General features: G+C 42.3%; 1 protein-coding gene across 1 annotated transcript in view; it reads left to right on the top strand.

Moving 5' to 3' along the window:
- The window catches only part of LOC148036435 (S-adenosyl-L-methionine-dependent methyltransferases superfamily protein), a 69,031-nt gene that overhangs the window by 37,796 nt on the left and 9,776 nt on the right, over positions 1 to 21,459 (top strand). The window contains exons 2-8 of the mRNA XM_087678415.1: positions 10,711 to 10,825; positions 10,978 to 11,089; positions 11,189 to 11,233; positions 11,322 to 11,389; positions 11,507 to 11,561; positions 11,984 to 12,063; positions 12,691 to 12,774. Coding sequence (XP_087534541.1) covers positions 10,711 to 10,825; positions 10,978 to 11,089; positions 11,189 to 11,233; positions 11,322 to 11,389; positions 11,507 to 11,561; positions 11,984 to 12,063; positions 12,691 to 12,774 — 559 coding nt within the window. The remainder of the gene's footprint in view (positions 1 to 10,710; positions 10,826 to 10,977; positions 11,090 to 11,188; positions 11,234 to 11,321; positions 11,390 to 11,506; positions 11,562 to 11,983; positions 12,064 to 12,690; positions 12,775 to 21,459) is intronic.

Consider the following 21,459-nt stretch of genomic DNA (forward strand, 5'->3'; position numbering starts at 1 on the left):
TCTTCTCTCCTATAGTCAAGATGACTACATTGAGAACCATTTTGGGCTTGGTTGTAGCTGAAGATATGGAGCTCATACAGATGGATGCAAAGACTGTATTCTTACATGGTGATTTACATGAAAATATATATATGCAACAGTCTGAAGGGTTTGTGGCAAAAGGGAAAGAGAAGATGGTATGCAAACTCAAAAGAAGTTTGTATGGACAAGCACCAAGAGAATGGTATCATAAGTTTGATACATTTATGCAGTCTCAAGGTTTTCATAGTAGTCAAGTGGATGATTGCTTATACACTAAGAAGGCAACAGATGGCAGCTTGATTATCTTGGTTCTGTATGTTGATGATATGCTGATTGCTGGTAGGGATACTTATGCCTTGGACTCATTGAAGCAAAGTCTTTATGGCAGTTTTGACATGAAGGATCTTGGTGATGCAAATCACATTCTTGGCATGCAAATACTTAAGAGATAGGTGAAAAGGTGTTGCCACCTGTGGTGTGAGGATTGAGACATGTAGTGCTTACGGTCAGCAAAGAGACAGAGAGAGAGTGCAGAGTAGAGAGTGAGAGTGAGCACGACTTGTGGGTACAATGACGAGTGTACCTCTTTATGTTTTTGGATAGATATATATATGAAAGTACAAATGTGCGAAGAGTGTGTTCACACCCGTGCACATGTAAAAGGCACGATGACCCTTTGTTTTCAACAACCTTCCACCTAAAGGCAACGTGTCTTAAGAGGAGAAAAGAATTAGCTAATTCTAGATATGTACAAAGCTGAAATATATATATCTATCCAACTCCCATCATCTGTCGGCATTGAGCAAACCACTTTGCTGGAAGACCCTTCGTTAGAAGGTTTGCAGGGTTATCATCTGTATGCACTTTGACAAGCTCAATGCTCTTGCTGTCAAGTACATCTCTAATGAAGGGATACTTCACTTGTATGTGCTTCGTCTTTGCATGAAAGATGGGATTCCGTGCTAGCATGATAGCACTATGACTATCACAATGGAGAACGGGTAACTCTATAATGCCAAGCTCTCCCACCAAACGTGAAAGCCATAAAGCCTCCTTGCATGCCTTAGTGGCAGCCATATACTCTGTCTCTGTAGTAGACAATGCCACACACTTTTGTAGACTGGAGATCCAAGAGACTGCTTCTTCTATGAAGGTAAACACATATGAGAAGTGGACTTTCTGAAGTCCGCATGACCAAGATAGTTTGTATCCATAAAGCCAATGATAGATGCCTTTTACTTTCCAAAGAAGATGCACAAATCCTTTGTGCCTTTGAGGTATCTCATAATACCTTTCACTGATTCCCAATGCTTTTTACTAGCGTTTGCCATGTATTTGCTAACCACTCCCACTATAAAGGCAATGTTAGGACGTGTAGCAACCATAGCATACATCAAATTGCCAACAACTGAAGCATACGGTATCTTGGCCATTTCAGCCTTCTCATCATCAAATGTAGGGCTGCCCTCTGCACTGAGTTTCACATATGGAGGCAATGGAACCCCAATTGTTTTCCCCCCCTTCATATTGAAACGTTGCAAAACCTTGGAGATATATTCTTGCCGAGATAGATAGAGTAATTCTGTCGACCTATCTCTGAGTATTCGCATGCCAAAGATGTGATTTGCATCACCAAGGTCCTTCATGTCAAAGTTTCCATGAAGACTTTGCTTCAGTGAGTCCAAGGCATGAGTATCCTTGCTAGCAATCAGCATGTCATCAACATACAGAATAAAGATAATCAGGCTGCCATTTGTTGCCTTCTTAGTGTACAAGCAGTGATCTACTTGACTTCTATGAAAACCTTGAGATTGCATAAATGTATCAAACTTATGATACCATTCTCTTGGTGCTTGTTTCAGCCCATACAAACTCCTTTTGAGTTTGCATACCATCTTCTCTTTCCCTTTTGCCACAAACCCTTCAGGCTGTTGCATATATATGTTTTCATATAGATCACCACGTAAGAATGCAGTCTTTACATCCATCTGTATGAGCTCCATATCAAAGTCAACTCCATGTTCCTGCTTGTACCTCTTCGCAACCAATCTTGCTTTGTACTTTGGCGAGGAACGAGAACTGATCTTCATCTTGTAAACCCATTTGCATGGAAGGGTTTTCTGCCCTTTAGGCAACTGCACCAAGTCCCAAGTGCCATTTTTCTCAAGAGATTCCATCTTTGACAACATGGCTTTATACCATTTCTTGCTATCCTGTCTGTCCATTGCTTCCTTGAAGCAAGACGATTTACCACAATCTGTCAACATGGCATAATCAGCCACATTGTTTGCACCAGGAACAAATCTATGAAGTTGTCTAGTAGCCCTAGAGGATCTCCTAACTTAATGATCATTGTTTGCTGGCTATTGAGCATTTTCAGCTTGCTGTCCTAGCATTTCAACCTGCAAATCAGCATTAACAGCTTGCTGTCCTGGCTGTTCCTGCACATGTAGTGGCTCGTAGTGGCTCATTATCATGGGCAATTGCTGGCTGTTCATTTTCAGCATTATTTTCTGCATTTGAAGGTTTATTTACAGTAGGTATTTGCTGCTGTACAGCGGGCACTTTTTGCTGTCCAAAAGGTATTTCTTCCCAGAATACAACCCTACGAACCTCCTCAGTCTTTTTGGGTTGTGGATCTTTCCGGAAGATAATATCATTGTTGGGCACTACTTTTCGTTTCTCAGGATCCCATAAGCTATACCCTATTTCACTCTCGTTACCATATCCTAGGAAAATGCATTTACAGGATTGGCTCAAGTTTGCCGCGTTTTTCTTTACAAATGTGTACAAAAGCTTCGCAGCCAAATACTTTCAAGTGTGCATACGAAGGTGGTTTCCCCGACCACGCTTCTTGGAGAAACCCCCCCCCCCCCCCCACCCTTCTTTAAGACTTGTTTGGTGATCGATTAGTCAAGTGTACGGTTGTTATAACAACCTCTGTCCAAAGACCATGGGGTAATGCAACATGAGACAGCATCGTACAGACCTTATCATGTATGGTCCAATTCATATGCTCTGCAACTCCATTTGGGGTGGATTATGAGAGGTAGTGAGCTCTCTCTTTATCCCTTTTCTATCACAAAATGCCTGAAAGGCCTTGGACACATATTTCCCATCATTGTCAGAGCGAAGACGCTTGAGTGTCTTATCGGTCTGATTTTCAACCAATGCCAAGATTTTTTTAAACTTGTCAAGCACTTCATCCTTGCTACGAATAGGATAAACCCATATCTTCTGTGTAGCAGCATCGACGAAGATACCAAAATATTGCTTTCCCTCTAAAGATAACTCTGGCATTTGACATACATCGGAATATACTAACTCTAGAGAAGATTTCAGCGAAAGAGACTTCTTATGAGACGTTTGTGCATGTTTACCATAAACATAATGATCACAATGCTCAAAATCAGCATAACGAAGACATGGCATGTAACCCAAACGAGGAAGCACTTTCATTTCAGTTTGACTCATGTGTCCCAACCGGCCATGCCACAAAAAAACACTTGGCTGCTCAGTCACGGCAACAACATGATCACTTACACTAGATACTTGGAGAGGATACAAGATATCACTTTTACAACCTTTGGTAATCACTTTAGATCCCTTATAGATCTTCAATATGCCATCACTAAAGGTGGTATATAATCCATCGTCATCTAGCTGCCCTGAGCTAATCAAGCTCTTCTTGAGCTGAGGTACATGCCGTACATGCTGAAGTGTGAAGATAGAACCATGCTGAAACTACAACTGTACACTGTCAATACCTGCAATGTCACACGCATAGTTGTCCCCAAGATGGACAACGCCATGTCAACCCCCTGTATAGTCAGAGAACCACTCACGATGAGGGGTGACATGAAAGGAAGCACCTGAATCGAGAATCCAAGTATGCATGTCATCATTTGAATCTGCAAGTAAAGCATGTGCACCAAAGTGTGAAGAGACCAAGAGTATGTCATTCCCATAGTCACTGTCATGAGTGACTACATTCACCTCTTCAATTTCAACACTTCTCTTCTTAGGCTGACTCTCTTTCTTCTCTTCCTTGCTATCATCTGTCTTCTTGCCCTTTTCTTTCTCTTTCTTCCATTTGTAGCAGTCACATTTAAAGTGACCCTTCTTGCCACAATGATGGCATTCAACATCCTTGCCGAGTGATTTACTACGTTCCTTGCTATCAGATTTGCCTTTCTATCGTGATATGCCCCTAGTATGCAAAGCACTGGAAGACTTACTGGATGCATTGTTCAGCCGATTCATTTCTTCCATGAGTAGAGCACTCTCTACATCAGCATACAAGAGAATCGCATTAGAATTGCTCATAGCATTCCTAAATGTATCCCAACTCTCTGGCAGAGTGCAAAGCAAGAACGTAGTCTTAAATTCTTCATCAATCAAGAATTTCAAGGCAACCACCTGGCTGAAAATGGAGTTAAACTGACTCAAGTGAGTAGACATTGCTATACCCTCTTTCATACGCAAATCCATAAGCTTTTTCAGCCAATACACTTTGCTTGCAGCACTCCTCTATGCATACAGTTTTGCCGATCGAGTCCAAATAGCATATGCAGAATCCAAACATTCAATGTTAAACAGCAAGGCATCAGAAATCGATAGCTCGATGGTGGAGCATGCAAGCTCATTTAACTCATCCCAATCTTGTGGTTCCACATCTGCAGGCTTTGCCCCTTTGGTCTTAATCGGCTTTGCCTGCGTCTCCTGCAACAGGATATTGCATTATTGTTTTTGCCAGACTGCAAAATTATGTGCTCCTTCAAGCTTCTTAATGTGCATGAGATTACAGCTGTCACTGCTGCCAGCCATGAATTTCAGCCCAAAAGTGATCGAAAATTTCAGCAAATGCAAGCCCAAACTGTCACACAAGTGACCAAGGTACAAACAAGTACCAACCAGCAATAAATAACCATGTAGAAGCAGAAATTTCAGATCTGTAAGTAAATTTTCAGAAGCACCAAATCATGTGCTACAGCACTCCACAACTGATTACAGCTGTTGCAAGGGTGAATACATCGCATTACATGAGAAGTCCCAAATTTTAGCTGCAATTTCTGTTGTATATGTACCCACAGGCACAAAATTTGACACACATGGTCAAAAGCCCTAAAATTTTTGTGCTCAAAGCATCGACGATACATCTGCACTGTCTTTGACAGCCATAGAACATGCGAACCTTGCCAAAATACAACAATTTCATCAAAACCCCCAAATTTTTCCAAGTGCTAGGTGCCCAAATTGCATGGAATTAAACTCGCATGTACATAAAATGACCAAATGGCGAACAAATTTCTCCCAAACAATAAAAGCCCCAAATTGCAGGGGGTCTAATGTGCATCAATGTGGAGAAATTGGGTAAACTTCTGCCTAATTTTTCATGTACATGAAAAGCCCAAAATGTCGGAGGCAAAATGTCACAAATTTTTGCAAATTTTGAGACAATTCTCTTGTCTTGCATCACAATGTCCAAATCCGGGAAAATCCCCAAATGTTCGGGCCAAGATTGCACAAAATTGCACTTTGTGTGTTATGCATGGAACGCCCGGCAAGGGGAGAAGGAAAAAATTCTAGAAATTTGCAAAAATGACGAGAGAAGCAATGCCGCTAGCACTTGTGAAGTTGCCCGCAGGTCGCAATTGTTGCCTTGTGACTTGTAGCTGCTGCCGTTGCTCCTGTTGGACACGCGTGCCCGTCGATTGGCCCCGTCAGGTAGGCTATGTTTGCTTGCAACTCGTCGACCTTGTTGCCTGGTGCCATACGTTTTGCAGTGTGTCGTGTGCCACACGTTTTGTAGCGTGTCATCTGCAGCTCCGACTCTTTTGACTTGCGTGCATCCCTAGAACTATCCACGCCTGACTGAAGCGTGTAGAACCTAATGGCTTTGATACCAGTTTGTTGCCACCTTTTGCACGAGGATCGAGACATGCAGTTCTTGCTATTAGTAGAGAGACAAAGAGGGCGAGTGCAGAGTAGAGAGTAAGAGTGAGCATGACTTGTGGATACAATGACGAGTGTATCTCTTTAGGTTTTTAGATAGATATATATATGAAAGTATAAGTGTGCTAAGGGTGTGCTCACACCCGAGCACATATAAAAGGCACGAGGGCCCTTTATTCCCAACAAAAGGATTACTCTATCTATCTCAGCAGGAGTATATCTTCAAAGTTTTGCAACGTTTTAATATGGAGGAGGGAAAAACAATTGGGGTTCCATTGCTTCCGTATGTGAAACTTAGTGCAGAGGACAACCCTACATCTGATGATGAGAAGGTTGAAATGACCAAGATACTATATGCTTCAGTTGTTGGCAGTTTGATGTATGCTATGGTTGCTTCACATCTTGACATTGCCTTTGTAGTGGGAGTGGTTAGCAGATACATGACAAACCCCAGTAAAAAGCTTGGGAAACAGTGAAAGGTATTATGAGATACCTCAAAGGCACAAAGGATTTGTGCATCCGCTTTGGAAAGCAGAAGGCATATGTCGTTTGCTTTACGGATGCATACCATGTTGGTCATGCGGACTTTAGAAAGTCCACTTCTGGATATGTGCTTACCTTTACAGGAGGAGCAGTCTCTTGGATCTCCAGGCTACAAAAGTGTGTTGCATTGTCTACTACAGATGCAGAGTATGTGGCTGCCACTGAGGCATGCAAGGAGGCTTTATGGCTTTCACGTCTGGTGGGAGAGCTTGGCATTACAGAGTTACCTGTTCTCCATTGTGATAGAGTGCTATCTTGCTAGCACGGAAGTGTGTCTTCATGCAAAGACGAAGCACATAGAGGTGAAGTATCACTACATGAGAGATGTACTTGACAGCAAGAGCATTGAGCTTGTCAAAGTGCATACAGATGATAATCTTGCAGACCTTCTCATGAAGGGTCTTCCAGCATAGCGGTTTGCTCATTGCCGACAGATGATGGGAGTTGGATAGATATATGTATTTCAGCTTTGTACATACCTAGACTTAGCTGATTCTTTTCTCCTCTTAAGGCACATTGCCTTTAGGTGGGAGGTTGTTGGGAATAAAGGGCCATCGTGCCTTTTACATGTGCACGGGTGTGAACACACCCTTAGCACATTTGTACTTTTATATATATATATATATATATATATATATATATATATATATATATATATATATATATATATATATATATATATATCCAAAAACATAAAGAGATACACTCGTCATTGTACCAACAAGTCGTGCTCACTCACTTTTTTTCGTAAAAGGTAATTGTATTAATTACGAAAAAAATACAAGATTACTTGATTACAAGATACATGACGACAATCCAAGCCATCATGTGAAGAGGTGCTAAGTACTACAGGTTACAATGTCATGGCAAGGATGCGGAGGAAATTGCCATATGCCAAGGACGGAAGTCCTCCGTAGAGAGCAAATCAGAACGATGGAGAAGAGCTAACTGCCAATACAAGAGGCCCTTAAGCCTCACATTATGCCGCTGAACATTATGGGCGGAGTCAAACAGAAAAGCATTCCGAATGGTCCAGTTATGCCAACAGCCCCAGTATCGAAGAAAGTGATACATGAGCTTCATATGTGGCTGGGCGGGAGTAGGGTATTTGGGCTGGCTCAAAACCCAATCAAAGGGGCGCAATGTGATACCAACCACCCCTCGCTAAACGGCCGACAAAAATAACCAGACTTTCTTAGCGACGGGGCAAGAAATAAATCGGTGGTGGGCGGATTCCATAGTAGTGGTGCAAAAGAAACAGGTGCCATTGGAGATTCGTCGCTTGGAAAGAGCCGAAGCAAGCGGAAGACCCCCAATCATCACTCTCCAAAGAAAGACTTTGTATTTAAAGGGTGTCTTGTTGACCCAGCCCTCCATCACAGTTGCCCTCCACCATGACCGGGATTTACGCAATCCCCATAAAGCATTCGCTTTAGTAACTAGCCATTGATTATCTTTAATCAGAAGATGATACACTTGGTTAGCAGAAGCTGTGCTCAAATGCAGCCGGCCTTGTAGGTCCCAATCCTGCCAGGGCTGATCCGAAGCAAGAGCAGGAAAGGGTTGTCTGCTCTGGAGCACCGTTAAAAGCTGTTCCCATAAAGGCCTATATCCACGAGGGATCCTGAAAAGCCTCCTAGCAGTACGAAACGATATAAGCACATTGCGACTGGCAAGGGTGGCATCCGCAACTGAAGACAAGCCCAAACGTGCCATCCGGTTGAATTGTGGTCTAAGCTCATGTTTACCTTCCCACGAAAGTAAACGCGAGACTGCCAGTAATTCCAATTGAAAAGAGTTATTAGCCAAGCGATCCTCCGTTGGGTGCCACTGAGCCTTTTGAAGGACGTGTTTCCAGGAACACACCAAATGAGTAAGCAGCGATGAAGAAGAACTGGAAAACCGCGAATCAGCATTAAGAACGTGCCACCAAGAACTCCGGAGTTGGGTATTGCCATGCCAAAGCCCATGGCCCTCAAGGAAATAACGGGCGATAGCGACCCACGGATGATGATCATCGGAGCACATGGCGCGGAAAAGGGACCAACGAAGTGCCTGCATGTGAGTTTGGGCATCTAAAATAGCTCCGCCGCCCATGCATTTGGGGGTGCATGCATGCGACCACGAGATCCAGGAAATACCTGCATGCAATGAGTCCTTCCATAGCATGAAGCGAATAGACTGAGTGAGAGCATTCAGAGTCGTAGAAGTCCAGGGCAACAATGGCAAGAAATATGTGAGCATTGGCAACATAATTATCTGGGCTACTTTGAGGCGAACATGAAAGGGCCAGGCCTGAGACTTCCAATACATAAACTTGGCCACCATTTTCTGAGAAATCCACTGCAGAAGCTGCTTTGGGGGAACATTAACACCCAAAGGGTATCCAAGATGCCTGACAATGGAACCTCGAGGAACAACCAGACCTTGCCAGTCCAAGGACTGCAAATCCGACTCCGTGCAGCTTAGAATGGCTGATTTGAGCGCATTGATACGAAGGCCTGACGCCTGACCAAAGAGACCCCAAACATCCAATGCTTTTCGAAGGTTATCCTTGTTCGCACGCAAAATCATAAAAGTATCATCTGCTAGGGATTGGCCAATGAAGTGTTGTCCTGTAGGAAGCGACAGTCCGGCCAACTGGGAAGAGGCGGCCATATGTGATAACATGGAAATAACTGGATGTGTCGCAAGGGCAAAGAATAAAGGGCTCAAAGGGCACCCCTGTCGGATAGAACGGGCAAGGACAAATAGCTCAGTAACACCTCCGTTCAGCATGACTCGTGAAGACGCCGCAGCACTAATGGTGTAGATCAGACGAGACATCCGAGCACCAAAGCCCATAGCAGATATAAGGTCAGCAACGAAAGACCAGTCCAGATAGTCAAAAGCCTTTTCCAGGTCCAGTTGAATCAGTACCACCTCCTGATTAGAATGCCGGGCATAATCAATGGCCAATTGGGCATTCAAAACATTGTGTAGAATATTTCGGCCCTTAATGAAACCATACTGGAGAGGGTGCAAAAGGGCAGGGAGATGCTTATGAAGCCGATTCGCCATTACTTTGGAGAAGATTTTGTACATTGAACCCATCAAAGAAATTGGGCGCCACTGTGTCAACTTAGATGGCGAAGGAACTTTTGGAAGTAGTTTAATAAGTCCTTGTTTCCATGAGGGAGGCATGATCCCCGTTTCCCACACCTGCTGAAACAAAGCCTGCAATGGTTTCGCCAGTTGGGTAGCGAAAGCTTCAAAGAACTCATTGGTGAGACCATCCCAACCCGGACTTTTATCTTTGGGCAAGTGTAACAAGACATCCATAACCTCTGCTTCACCAATATCTGACTCCAGAGTAGCTTGCATGTCCTGCGGAAGCTGATTGCGGACCAAGTCATAAAAAACCGAACGGGCCTGAATAATTTGGGCTGAAGGTGGAGAAGCGAAACCGAGAAGGTGCTCACTCTCACTCTCATTCTCTACTTTGCACTCTCTCTCTCTCTCTCTCTCTCTGCTGCTATGTGTAAGCACTGCGCGTCTCGATCCTCACACCTTAGGGCGCAACATCAGTAAAATTTTTGTCGGGAGAGAACTTCCGGTTCAGCAATGTCTTGATCCGGATAACAGGATGTGGTGTCTTATAAACCATTTTACTTAAGATTGTGTGCTTACCACCCTCATTCTTATTGGGAATATGTACTACCTGGCATACTTATCTTCCCTAATCTTTCTGAAGGTGGGTAATATCAATATCATCATGTGACTCTGTCCAGGTGTGGCAGCTTCTTACTTTTTAGGGGAGTGGGTAGTGTGTGTATCTTTTAGAGTCTTTGTAGGAATGTGTACTATTTGAATCTTCCACATTCTTTTCTGGGATTGCAGATAATCTGAAAAATTTCAGTCTTGTTTTATAAGAGCGAACTATCTGTATTCTTCCCTACATTTTACCAAAAGTATATACTTTCTGTATGCCAATATCTGAATGAACTGAGATAGGCAAGACTAATTCCACAAATTCCATACTCCAAGGTTAACAATCCTGGATTGTCTTTAATCAAATTCAACCCTTCTGATGAGAGAAGAGTCAAACTGTCCTGAGCAGAGGAACAAAAACAGTTTTTTGATGGATCCCGTTTCATAGGTGTGGTTTAAAGACATCTCCTGCTCTTATACATTTTCATGTAACAATTGCAGGTGCTCAGGATGTGTACTTGAGACTGCATTGGATCAACCCCCTGTTTTCAAAGATGCCGAAAGATTTTTCAGGTGTCATGGTTTACACGAGTTGAAACTGACAACTGGCAGTGTGGTGAGGTGGTTACTCCTTGACTCTAGATCGATCAAATTGATTTTAGATCTTGAGTTCATTCCTTCTTATATCATAAGAAAGAGCAATAAGGTGTTTTTTTCCTGTTGTCCACTGTCACGAGCCTGTCTAACTTGTTGATATGACTGGAGCAGTGGGAATGGAGATGTAAAGCAAAACTGGCTGTGCGAGGGACTTCAAAAGATCCAATCATAGGGCTTTATCGGGAGGGATCTCATGAAGTTGTGGATATACCTAATTGTCGAAGTCTGTTGGTCCTACTGTTTACATTCTTTGTGCTCACAGCATCAAAATGTCATGTTCTGCCTTTGTGTTTCATGTTTAATCTTCATTATTCTGTTTCAGCTCATCATCCAAGGATCAATGCAGCAATTGAACTACTAAAAGCAGGCAAGTGCATTATTTCTTTTAAAGCTTATGGGGAAGCTTATGGGCTGGCAGATGTTACCACATGAAGGTCTTTTGGCTCATTCTGCAGGTGTCAGAGAGCTGGGTGTACAGCCATATGATGAGGATTCAGGCACTGGTGAATTGCGTTATGTCCAGGTAACTGTGTTTGAAGCAGTCTATGTGGGCCAGACTTGTAAGATTCACTTTCAAGCTATAACAATTTAGTTTCCTTCAAGAGTTTTGTGAGCTAATCTTAGCAAGTTATGGGTGTAGATGTCTGTGACCACTTACAACACATCAATTCCAGTTACAGAGCGTTACACAAATGGTGACTATCCCATCAAACTCCCAAGGGTTTTATATTATATAGAAACTTTCTTGTATCATTCAAATGTTGGTTTACTTAGAGAGCTTAGCCAGGGTAATAACTCGTGGAATGTACTCTTGGAGCATTATGATAAAGTTTTGTTAGGTTTTGCAGAGGTGTATAAGTTTTTACAATTTATCTCCACTGTTGTGCTTATCTATGTGAATTTTGGATGTTCTTCTAAAGTGCTCTCTTGTTACTGGGTCAAGGGATTATTTTTTTGATGTGTCTGCTTGATACTACTATGAACCTGTCAAGCACTCTTCGTGGCTTCCTTTCTTTTGCGCTTTTTTGTGGGTTTGGGGGGCGGGGGGGGGGGGGGGGGGGGGTGCAGCAGAGGAGGGAGGGAGGGAGGGAGAAACAGAAATTGATATTGTTTGCAGGCAAAGTGCAGGTTTCACTAGTATGGAATGCCAGGTCTGAGCAGTCTTCAAGTGGAGAAATTTTGAGTTCTTTGGCTCAGGTAATCCCCATTATCAAGAGACAAAAACAAATTCCGTAGGTACATAACAACTGACAATAAAGGTGGTAGTTTTTGGACAAATTCCATAGGTACATAACAACTAACAATAAAGGTGGTAGTTTGTGGATCTGATTGTGAATCAGTAATAATGCTTAGGCATCGAGAGGGGGAGAGGGAGCAGGGTCTAGTAGACTTGAAGAATTCAACATTTCCATGAAGGCTCTAGTCAAGCTATGTGAAAATTAAAGAGAACTGCTATTGAAGTTGGAATTCTGAAAAAACATCAAAGGAGAGGAAGGGTATGCTATATGGTTCATCCATACTAGGTGTTTGGACCTGAACCAGGATTTATGCTCATCCCCAAATATGCATTTACATTTGAAGAGGGTGGTTATGATTGCTGAGAGGAAGGGTATGCTATATGGTTCATCCATACTAAGTGTTTGGACCTGAACCAGGATTTATGCTCATCCCCAAATATGCATTTACATTTGAAAAGGGTGGTTATGATTGCTTTTAATTGTGAATTCGTTTGAAAACTAACATAACTTGATCTGAAATCGTTTGAAAGCTAGCAGGGCTTACCTAGAGTGTAGATGTCATTGTTGTGGCTTGTTTGACTTGCAGTTTTTGTGGGCGAAGGGTGGCTCCAAAAGTGAAAATCCGATTATCCATTCAGTTTGGGCCAATTTTCAAACATCAAGGACAAATGTGAGGGTCCAATTTTCTAATCACAAGAAAGCATCAATGTTTATCTTGATTTCTACTCAATGTGTGTACTAATTCTCACAAGCAAGTGAACGCTCAGTTAGCAAAGAACTCAACTTCTGAATGCTAACATTCAATTTAAGCAACTTGCCCAGCACGTATGGCATAGTCATTTTCTTTTGCTGGGCCACCTTGGGCAAACATATATACTCGATGAAACTGTCTCTGATGTCTATATTATTGCATCAAACCCAAGATTCAGCTGTCACCATAAGTTCTGAAAGCTAGCCTGCAGTTGACATAAGTGGCAACCTAGATGACCTTTTGTACTTACCATGAACATAGTGTCAACCATTTGTCTAATACAAGAGTAGTTCCATGCTTTCCCACCCTCCAAAAACAACCCAACAATTCCCTGTTATCCCACCTGCCCCACAAAACACAACCACCCCACTCACCCACCCCCTCTCCCCCTTGCTGGCCGCAAGGCAACCAAGATGACCTTTTGTATGTACCGTGAACATAGCGTCAACCTTTTGTCTATTACAAGAGTATCTCCATGCTGTTTCACCCTCCAAAAACAACCAAACAATTCCCCTCTATTCCGCTTGCCCCACAACACATGACAAATTCACACACCCACCCTGCGTAAAAACCCCTTTTCTTCTCCTTTAGCCCCATGCTTCCCTCTTTTCTCTTGTTAGAAGTGTGGTAGGCTTCAAGGAGGCTGGGAGAAAGAGAGTGCATGTGATTATGACATCACAAAATCATTTAATACAAGATAATGTAAAGCAAACAAGACCAATGAGGACAAATGGAAAACAACTTAGTAATGATAAAGACCACTTACTAGTCTTCAACCACAGACAATGTCTGGAATGCTATATGATGTGAAAGGAGGAAAACCATGTCTCAAGTAAGTGAACATGGCAGGGAGGAGAGTCACAAATCATCTCTTAAGCATTGTTGTTGGATTCTTGTAAAAAAGTAGACTAGGAAGGTTTCACCATGGCACTAGGAAACAAATCTTATGTGGTTTTTTTTTTTGGGGGGGGGGGGGGGAAGCGGGGGGCATTAGTTGGTGTTGGGTAGTGAAATCAACCTTCCTTCTCAAATAGGGTGCTAAATAACGTGATTAAGCACTAACTACAACTAGTAAGATTAACATAAATTGTAAATGCAAATGCTACCACTTAATCTTGGACGTCCGATTGGCCCCAAAACTAGCACCTCTTGCAGTATTTCTTTAACTTGTATTGCTAAAGGTTGAAGTACACTAAGATCTAGCTTGATCTCCTTCAATACATCTGTTACGAATTGGCCCCTTAGTTGGTTGGGGGATTGGCCTTCAATTTTATTGCTTGGATGATAATTTTTTCCCCAAACTTAGTGTTGCTTGGCTAGCTTCTTGAAAATCTTGAAATTCCCAATTTTAGTTACTGAATTTCAAGTACTAGGCCTTAAATTCTAAACACTCTTCCTAAGGTGGTTGGTAAACGCCAATTTTTACTTTGTAGATTAGGGCTAAGTAGCGAAAATTCTTTAATAGCACCTTCCTAGGTCAAAATTTGGTTGAGATCTCTCCAAGGAAGATGTGAATTGGATGAGAGAACAGAGAGGAAGTTGGAGAGAGAAATTTCAGACTTTCATTGCCAAAATTGGCTGAAATTTAATGTTTTCCTACTACAAATGGCTGATTGATTGTAGCCCACCATTAACAGGAGCCCCACATGCTGGTGCTTGACCTTGTGGGCCCCAAAATTGTTGTCACCTTATTGTAGACAGCCTACAAGGGCCGTCACTTGCCTTCAATGGCCTCTTGATCAGCTGGGTATAGTTCTTTGATAGTCTCCGATGATTGAGTCGATCACTAATGGCTTCGAAATTGTAGTGGCAACTCTCTCTCCTCCTCTTGTAATCTCCACAATGCTGGAATGAGGCTCTAATAGTCTAATAGCCTTTTGCCTCACTTGCATGGGTAAGTTTTTCTAAGTGACAACCTTATAATTGCATTTTTCAGCAATTTTCAGTCTAATTTGATTAATTTTCAGATTAATAATTCGGAAGATTATATTTAATTGTTAATTCTTCCTCCAAAAAAGAATTTTACTAGCCAACAATTTAATTAGATAGGCCAATTTATCATCCAAGCAATGCGAGTATTTGTTAGCCCTTGAATGGGCATCAATTAATTAATGAATGCCTAGTTCCTAATGTCTTCAATATTAATAGCTAATAAAATCTTGTACGCCAAAATCTATTACTAGATACCACTTAGTACTTAACTAACTTAACTTACCACAACTTTTGACATTGACATCTGTTGACATCTTGGTGTCCTTGGCTTGTCATTGTGACTTAACTCACTTGCACAACACGTGCATTACACATTTGTATAGTTGATTAATAACTAAATCAAGTGCTAAGCAAAGCATCAAAATTTAATGTCCTTTTGACAGGCCTTTCCCTTGAAATCTTTGCAATCGCTCTCAAGTATCCATTGTCCCTAGTGGAAATACATGTCTGCATCATAATCAAATAACATGTATACCTATTGCTTAACCATGCTCATGCCCTCTACATGTCTAAAATTCAATCCACTTAAACTAGTTACAATCCACACACATGAATCATAAGCACTGGTAGAACCTTAGAAGATACGTCCACATGCTGAATTTCAATGCTTCCACATGCTGAATTTCAATGCTATTAGGACCACCAAGGCAAAGTAGTGCATAAACTAAGCATAAATAGTGCCTCATAACAATGATGCACCACATAATACTCATGTAAAGCATATATTTGTTGCAAACTACATGTAACTCAGACAAATGCACTTCTCTTACATGACTTGCAAATGTACATTGCATACCAACCATGTGTCCCATACATGCCTTGCAAATGTGCATCACATCCAAATGTACATTCCATGTGTGCTAGAAACCTTGCGAATGAATAGTTATAGAGCCTAGGTACAAACCATACTCATTTGCATTCCAAAATATGGTGACTAGCATAGTGAATAGTAATCTCAATGGTAGAAATACAATTCGCATACAATACAGTACACACCCTAGATGCAAATGAAGTACATTCCAGATCCACTACATAGTTAAGCTATCTATCGCTAGGGAAGTGGAGGTGTGGTCTTCCTCTTGAGTATCAAGCAATAATCTAGGTGCTCAACTTGAAAGAGCTTGATCCATTATTAGCTCCAACTAGAGCTTATCAATGTAAAGTGCAACATTGAGGATGATTAGCCCGATCACCCTCCTTCATCTATTTACATCTATCGATAGGTGAAGCAATACTAATTTCACCAAGGAGCACATGGAAACTTTACCTTTAATCTCACATGCCTCGAAACTCCACTAAATTCTAGGCCTTTGTTGTCCCTTTGGAACTCATAGATTCTTGAAACTTTCACATTGCTGCCAAAAATGGTACATTGATTGCATTTCTCTCATAAACATCACTATGTAGAGCATTTGCATGATCAACATTGATACTATGAGTTCCAAACACACCAAGGTCAGCAAATGCATCACCAAACATGCCACCTTGTGTCCCAAGCATCATGCTAAAATTGCTATACATTGGGTTTTTCAATCCACTTGCTATACCACATACATTGGGCCTTGCATACTATGCCTAGGTGGTTGCATACAAAATGCGTTTTGTCCTTGCATCCACAAGCTGAAGCATTACCAGCCATTGCTTGGGAAACCAAATCATCACCCAAGTACTGCAGGTGATCCACATTAGTATGCATGCCTTGCAATCCAAAAAGCATTGGATTGGCACTTTCAAGTTGGCCTTGGATATGCATCAATCACTTATGCTCATTACCCACATTTGGAACATGGTGCTAATGCATTGGCTTTTCCTTTGGTGCATCTGGTCGTCCCGAAGCACTTGAAGATGATTTTCACTTTTTGTATTTGCTGCCCTCCTTTGGGGACCTCCAAAGGCACATAAACTGAGGATCATTTACCAATTGCACAAATATTTCAGTTGTGCTGTCCTTAATTGATTCTTAAATTGGTCATCAAATTCCTCTTTCTCTTACTAGTCATCAACTTGAAGTTGACTTGATGGACCAACATTTTGGTCTAAACCAACATTAATTGCTTGTTGCCCATGTTGCGTGCCTTGTTGAAGACCAGAGGTCGCATTTTCCCAACTCTTTGTGAATTTTCACACTAAGAGGCATCATCATTGCTTGATTCCATCTCACTATCTAAAGATATATTGTGCTATAGTACTTAGCTGATCACAAATTTAGCAAAATGTAGTCACATTGGCTTGCACACAAGTGCTTTAGGTCGGCCACTTCAAGGAGTTAATGGTATCTTGGCAATAGAACCATGAAACCAACCTTCCTTCTTAGATAGGGTAGTAAATAATCGGATTAAGCACTAGTTACAAGCAATAAAATGCATATAAACTGAAAATGCAAATGTTACTCCCCAAAATTGGCATCCCTTGTGGTATTCCTTAAACTTCTATTGCCAAATGTTGAAGTATATTGAGATCCGGCTTGATCTTCTTTAATTTTTAATAGATCTTGCTGCCCATTGCAACAAGCAAGCCTTCAAGCCAAATTGCCCCTTAGTTTACTTGGGGATCGGCCTTCAATTTTACTCATTGGATGACAAATTTCGCTTCAAACTTAATGTTACTTGGCTTGCCTCTTGAAATTCTCTGAAATTCCCAAATTTTAGTTGTTGAACTTTAAGTACTAGGCCCTAAATTTTGAGCACTCTTCCCAAAGTGGCTGGTAAATCCTAAATTTTGCTTTGTAAATTAGGGTTAATAAGCAGCAGAAATTCTTCAATTGCCCTCCTAGGACTAAGTATGGTTGAGATCTCTGAAGGGAAGCTATGAAATGGCTAAGAGAATAGACAGGAAGCATGGAGAGAGAAATTTCAAACTTTCATTACCAAAATTGGCTACCATGTTGTGAATGGCTAATTGACTACAGTTATAGGAGCCCCACATGTTGTTGCCTGCCCTTGTGGGTCCCAAAATTACTATCAACTTGGTGTAGTGTAATGTCTCGGCCCTTTCCCACATAAATAGAGACCTAAGATGGGGGATTAAATGGCAAAGGCTTAATCTTTCTAAAAACTTGAAAACCATCTCGCTTTTTGAATTGGAGCTACTGTTTTGCCTTGAGACGCTCAATCTTCATTGGGAGATGTAACGTGTCCCCTAGTATCATCCAGGACACGTCTTAGCAGTCCATCGGAAAGGATGTCTGGAAAACTCCGCCCGACACTCCCATGGAATGTTACGAGTTTTGCGATCTAGGTCTTTCCGCGTCTGCCACGTAGCGGAAGTATCCTGGCCGTTCCCACTTAGGATCGACCGGAATTAGGGTTTTCCTGATTGGTCATTATCTAACAGCAACTAGCGTCAGACCCGAGCGAACTACTTTACGCAGAAACGCCAGGTCCGAAGCGGATTCACGCTGCACTTGGTTCAAGGAGAATGGGAAACGAGAGGGATGCAAAGCTCAACCTCTCTGCCATAAGGCATAGTCCCATTCCGTTCCCCTAAAACAACGTAAATCGGGTAAGACGTAACTCTAGGTCATCGTTCTCGTTATTCGTTTTGATGATGATGATCATCCCGTTGTTCTTCGAGATTTTTGAGAAAAGTTCCCAGCTAACCGAGACCACCCATCCGTAGGACGGACCCATGGCCCATCCTCCGCACTTTCCTCGGTTTGTTTTAGTTATGTAATTATCTAACACATTAATTTGACATATAACAATCAGCTTCTTTAATTAACCCTGTTAAGCACTGGCTCCTTCACGTAATCTTATCACGTGACATAGAAAAACAATATCAAGCAAGTTTTTTTTTTTTTTACATTTCATCATTTTATCATTGAAATACAAGGAGCTCTGCCCGTAGGCTTGTCCATAATCCGCCCGAAGGCTATCCAGTAATCCCCAAGGATCACTATTCCAAGCTTCCGCCTGTCAACTAGTATGCGGGCCTCGAGATCCAATCCCGAGTCACGTTAGCCTCTTGTGCAGGACCCGGAAGGCGAGGGATTTACGACCAGAGCCCCCCCTGGCACCCAAGCATCCTCCTACTCCAAGTAGAGCTCAACGGAGAGACCTCTCGCGGCGGGTTCGGTCCACGTTCTCGGTGCGGTGAACAACCCCCTTGGTTAGGGTTAGGCAAGTAGTCGGGGGTAACTGAAACTGCCTCTTCCTTCAGGCCTTTAACCTGAAGTATAGGTACTCATTTAATTTGTAATTCATAATTTAAACAGAGCCCTAAAATCTCTAGCAAGCACAAACATCTCCATTAATCAACCGTGTTGTTTGGCAAACTGCTAAGGAAGTGTTCTTTCCCTTTTTGAGTGTATTAGCACTCGTTCCCAAGGTGTCTTGTAAATTGGCAAGATCCTTTACATTCCGGTGTAGGGCGTACCTTATTAACCCAACTTGGTTAACCCTTAGTTTCCGGTTTACAACTTTCCTTATTTAGAAGGATATCCAAAAATACGTCCTTTTGCAAGATAACTTGCGTAGGGATCTGCCATCCTTGATGAGGGTTTTTACCCTTCCTCCTTGTGAATCAATCACAAGACTAAATGATTTCGTACTTGCTGTGCAAGTCCTGCGATGGAATAATCTGTTTTAGATCCTTTAAGCTGACGTATGTCAGGCCTAGGGTTTCTTCTTTTTTTTAAGAACCTTAGGGACAAACCCTAGTTCCTTAGCTTTACGAATTTATTGTCCCTACAGTAAGGAAAGTAGTCAAGTGCTTAGGGTATGAATGTTTCTATGTTTAGATTGGTTCAGTTATCTTTTGGAAGGTAATATTAATCGTCTTGTCACGGTTTTGCTATCCTTGTGACAATTTACTTTCCAGTCAATACAATTTAATTTAACTTCCGTTTTCCTTAAAGATGAACTCATGCCAAATAACAACATTTGCCTTGCTAAGATGTGCAATTAGCAAAGATAACTTCCTAGTAATTTGAGCATCGAAAGAAACCTTTCATGAATTTAACCATTTACAATGATTCGTTGCGAAAGGAATAAGACAAATGGTGCAAGATATAATTTCTACACCTTTAGGATTTAACTAAAATATACTACTATAATAAATGCATAATCTCGCTCGTAATTTATAATGCTTGACGCAACTCGAAGGAAACTAAGTTCTATTCATTATCATTCATTCAAATAAGCTAAACTTCTTTATTACAAATAACTCGGACAAATATATCCTATCCCTAACAATTTCTCTTTGCATGATCGACTTAAAACCGAATTAAAAGCCAAAGAAGAAAAACCTGGTTTTAGGGTGAGATATCCACATGGATACCGGGAGACGACCCTCCCGCAGCTACACCTTGGACTTTCTTGGGCGGCATCGTAATTCGAATGTGACACAGCCTTTTTCTCTTTCTTCTGGAATTCCACCGTTTCTTTGGAAAAAAAGTTTATGGGTGAGTGTGGTTTTGCAACCACAGGAACCCTTGGAGGACTTTGACTTGGGGTAAAGGAATAGAAGGCACTTATTCTCCTTCCTTGCCCTTCCTCTATTCCTTCTCTTTTCTAACTCTTTTACTCCTTTCTTACTTTTCTTTATCTTTTCCTCACCCTCTACTTCTTTCACACTACTCCCTTTTTTTCCTCACTCCTCCCTACTTCCCTTCTTTACTTCACTTCCTTATCCTCTACTTTCCTTCCCTATCTTTTATCTTTTTCCCACTCTTTCTCCTTCACTCCTTTTCACTCCCTTTACTTTCCCTCCCTATCTTTTATCTCACGGGCTACCTTTTACCTTACGGGATATCATCCGAGGCCATGATGATGATTTGGGTTTTGATAATAATGGGAATATGGGGGATTAAGAAAAAGCTTAGGGGTTTGTGGAAATAAAAGAGTTATGAGGGGGTGAAAAGGGTTAAAAGGGTTATAAGGGGTGAAAAGGGGCTTAGGGAAAAAAAACACACGCGGGGGGGGGGGGGGGTGGGGGGGGTTTTGGTTCCCAAAGCCAAGGAAGGGGCTTAAGGGGGAAAGGGGGGGGAATAGTAGGGAGAATTGGGGGGAAAAAAAGGGGCTTAGAGGGATTAAAACTGGGGGGAAAAAGGGGGCTTATAAAGCCTAAGGGGGGAATTTTAGGGGGGGTAATTTCAAAGGCCACAGGAAGGGGGCTTAAGAAGCCACCCTTGGAAGCTTCCAAGGGCTTCCAGAGGCCTCACGACGGCCACGTGGGGGGGGGAGAAAGCGTGGAGACCGCGACAGTTGGCGGCAAAGTGGGCAGGGAAATCAAACGGCGGCGGGAGCTGCTATTGGCGATTGGCGGCGTCCCCTTCAGCTGCACGGCAGTCCACGATCGTGTCCTCCACAGGCGGTTCCTAGCTCATCGCTCCCTCTCCAGCTCTATGGCAGTGGCCACCTTTAATCTCTCCCTCCCTCACGAAATTCAAAGCGTCTCCTCTCTTCTTTCCCTCACAGCAGACTGACGGGCCCTTCACAGCGTGTTGACTCTCCTCCTTAAGGCCTTTGTCCCCCTCGATTTAAATAGGGGAGGGGAGGGGGATCTTCCTTCCCCTGCGTGTCATCACGCATGCTCCCCCCCTCATTCCAAGCTCCACCAAGGAGCTTAATTGCTCCTTCTATTTCCCTCCCCCTCCAGCTCGTCAGTCGGTTG

Source organism: Lygodium microphyllum, chromosome 5, assembly GCF_053477565.2.
Source record: "Lygodium microphyllum isolate KBCC chromosome 5, Lygodium_microphyllum_v1.1.10, whole genome shotgun sequence".
Lineage (NCBI taxonomy): Eukaryota > Viridiplantae > Streptophyta > Polypodiopsida > Schizaeales > Lygodiaceae > Lygodium > Lygodium microphyllum.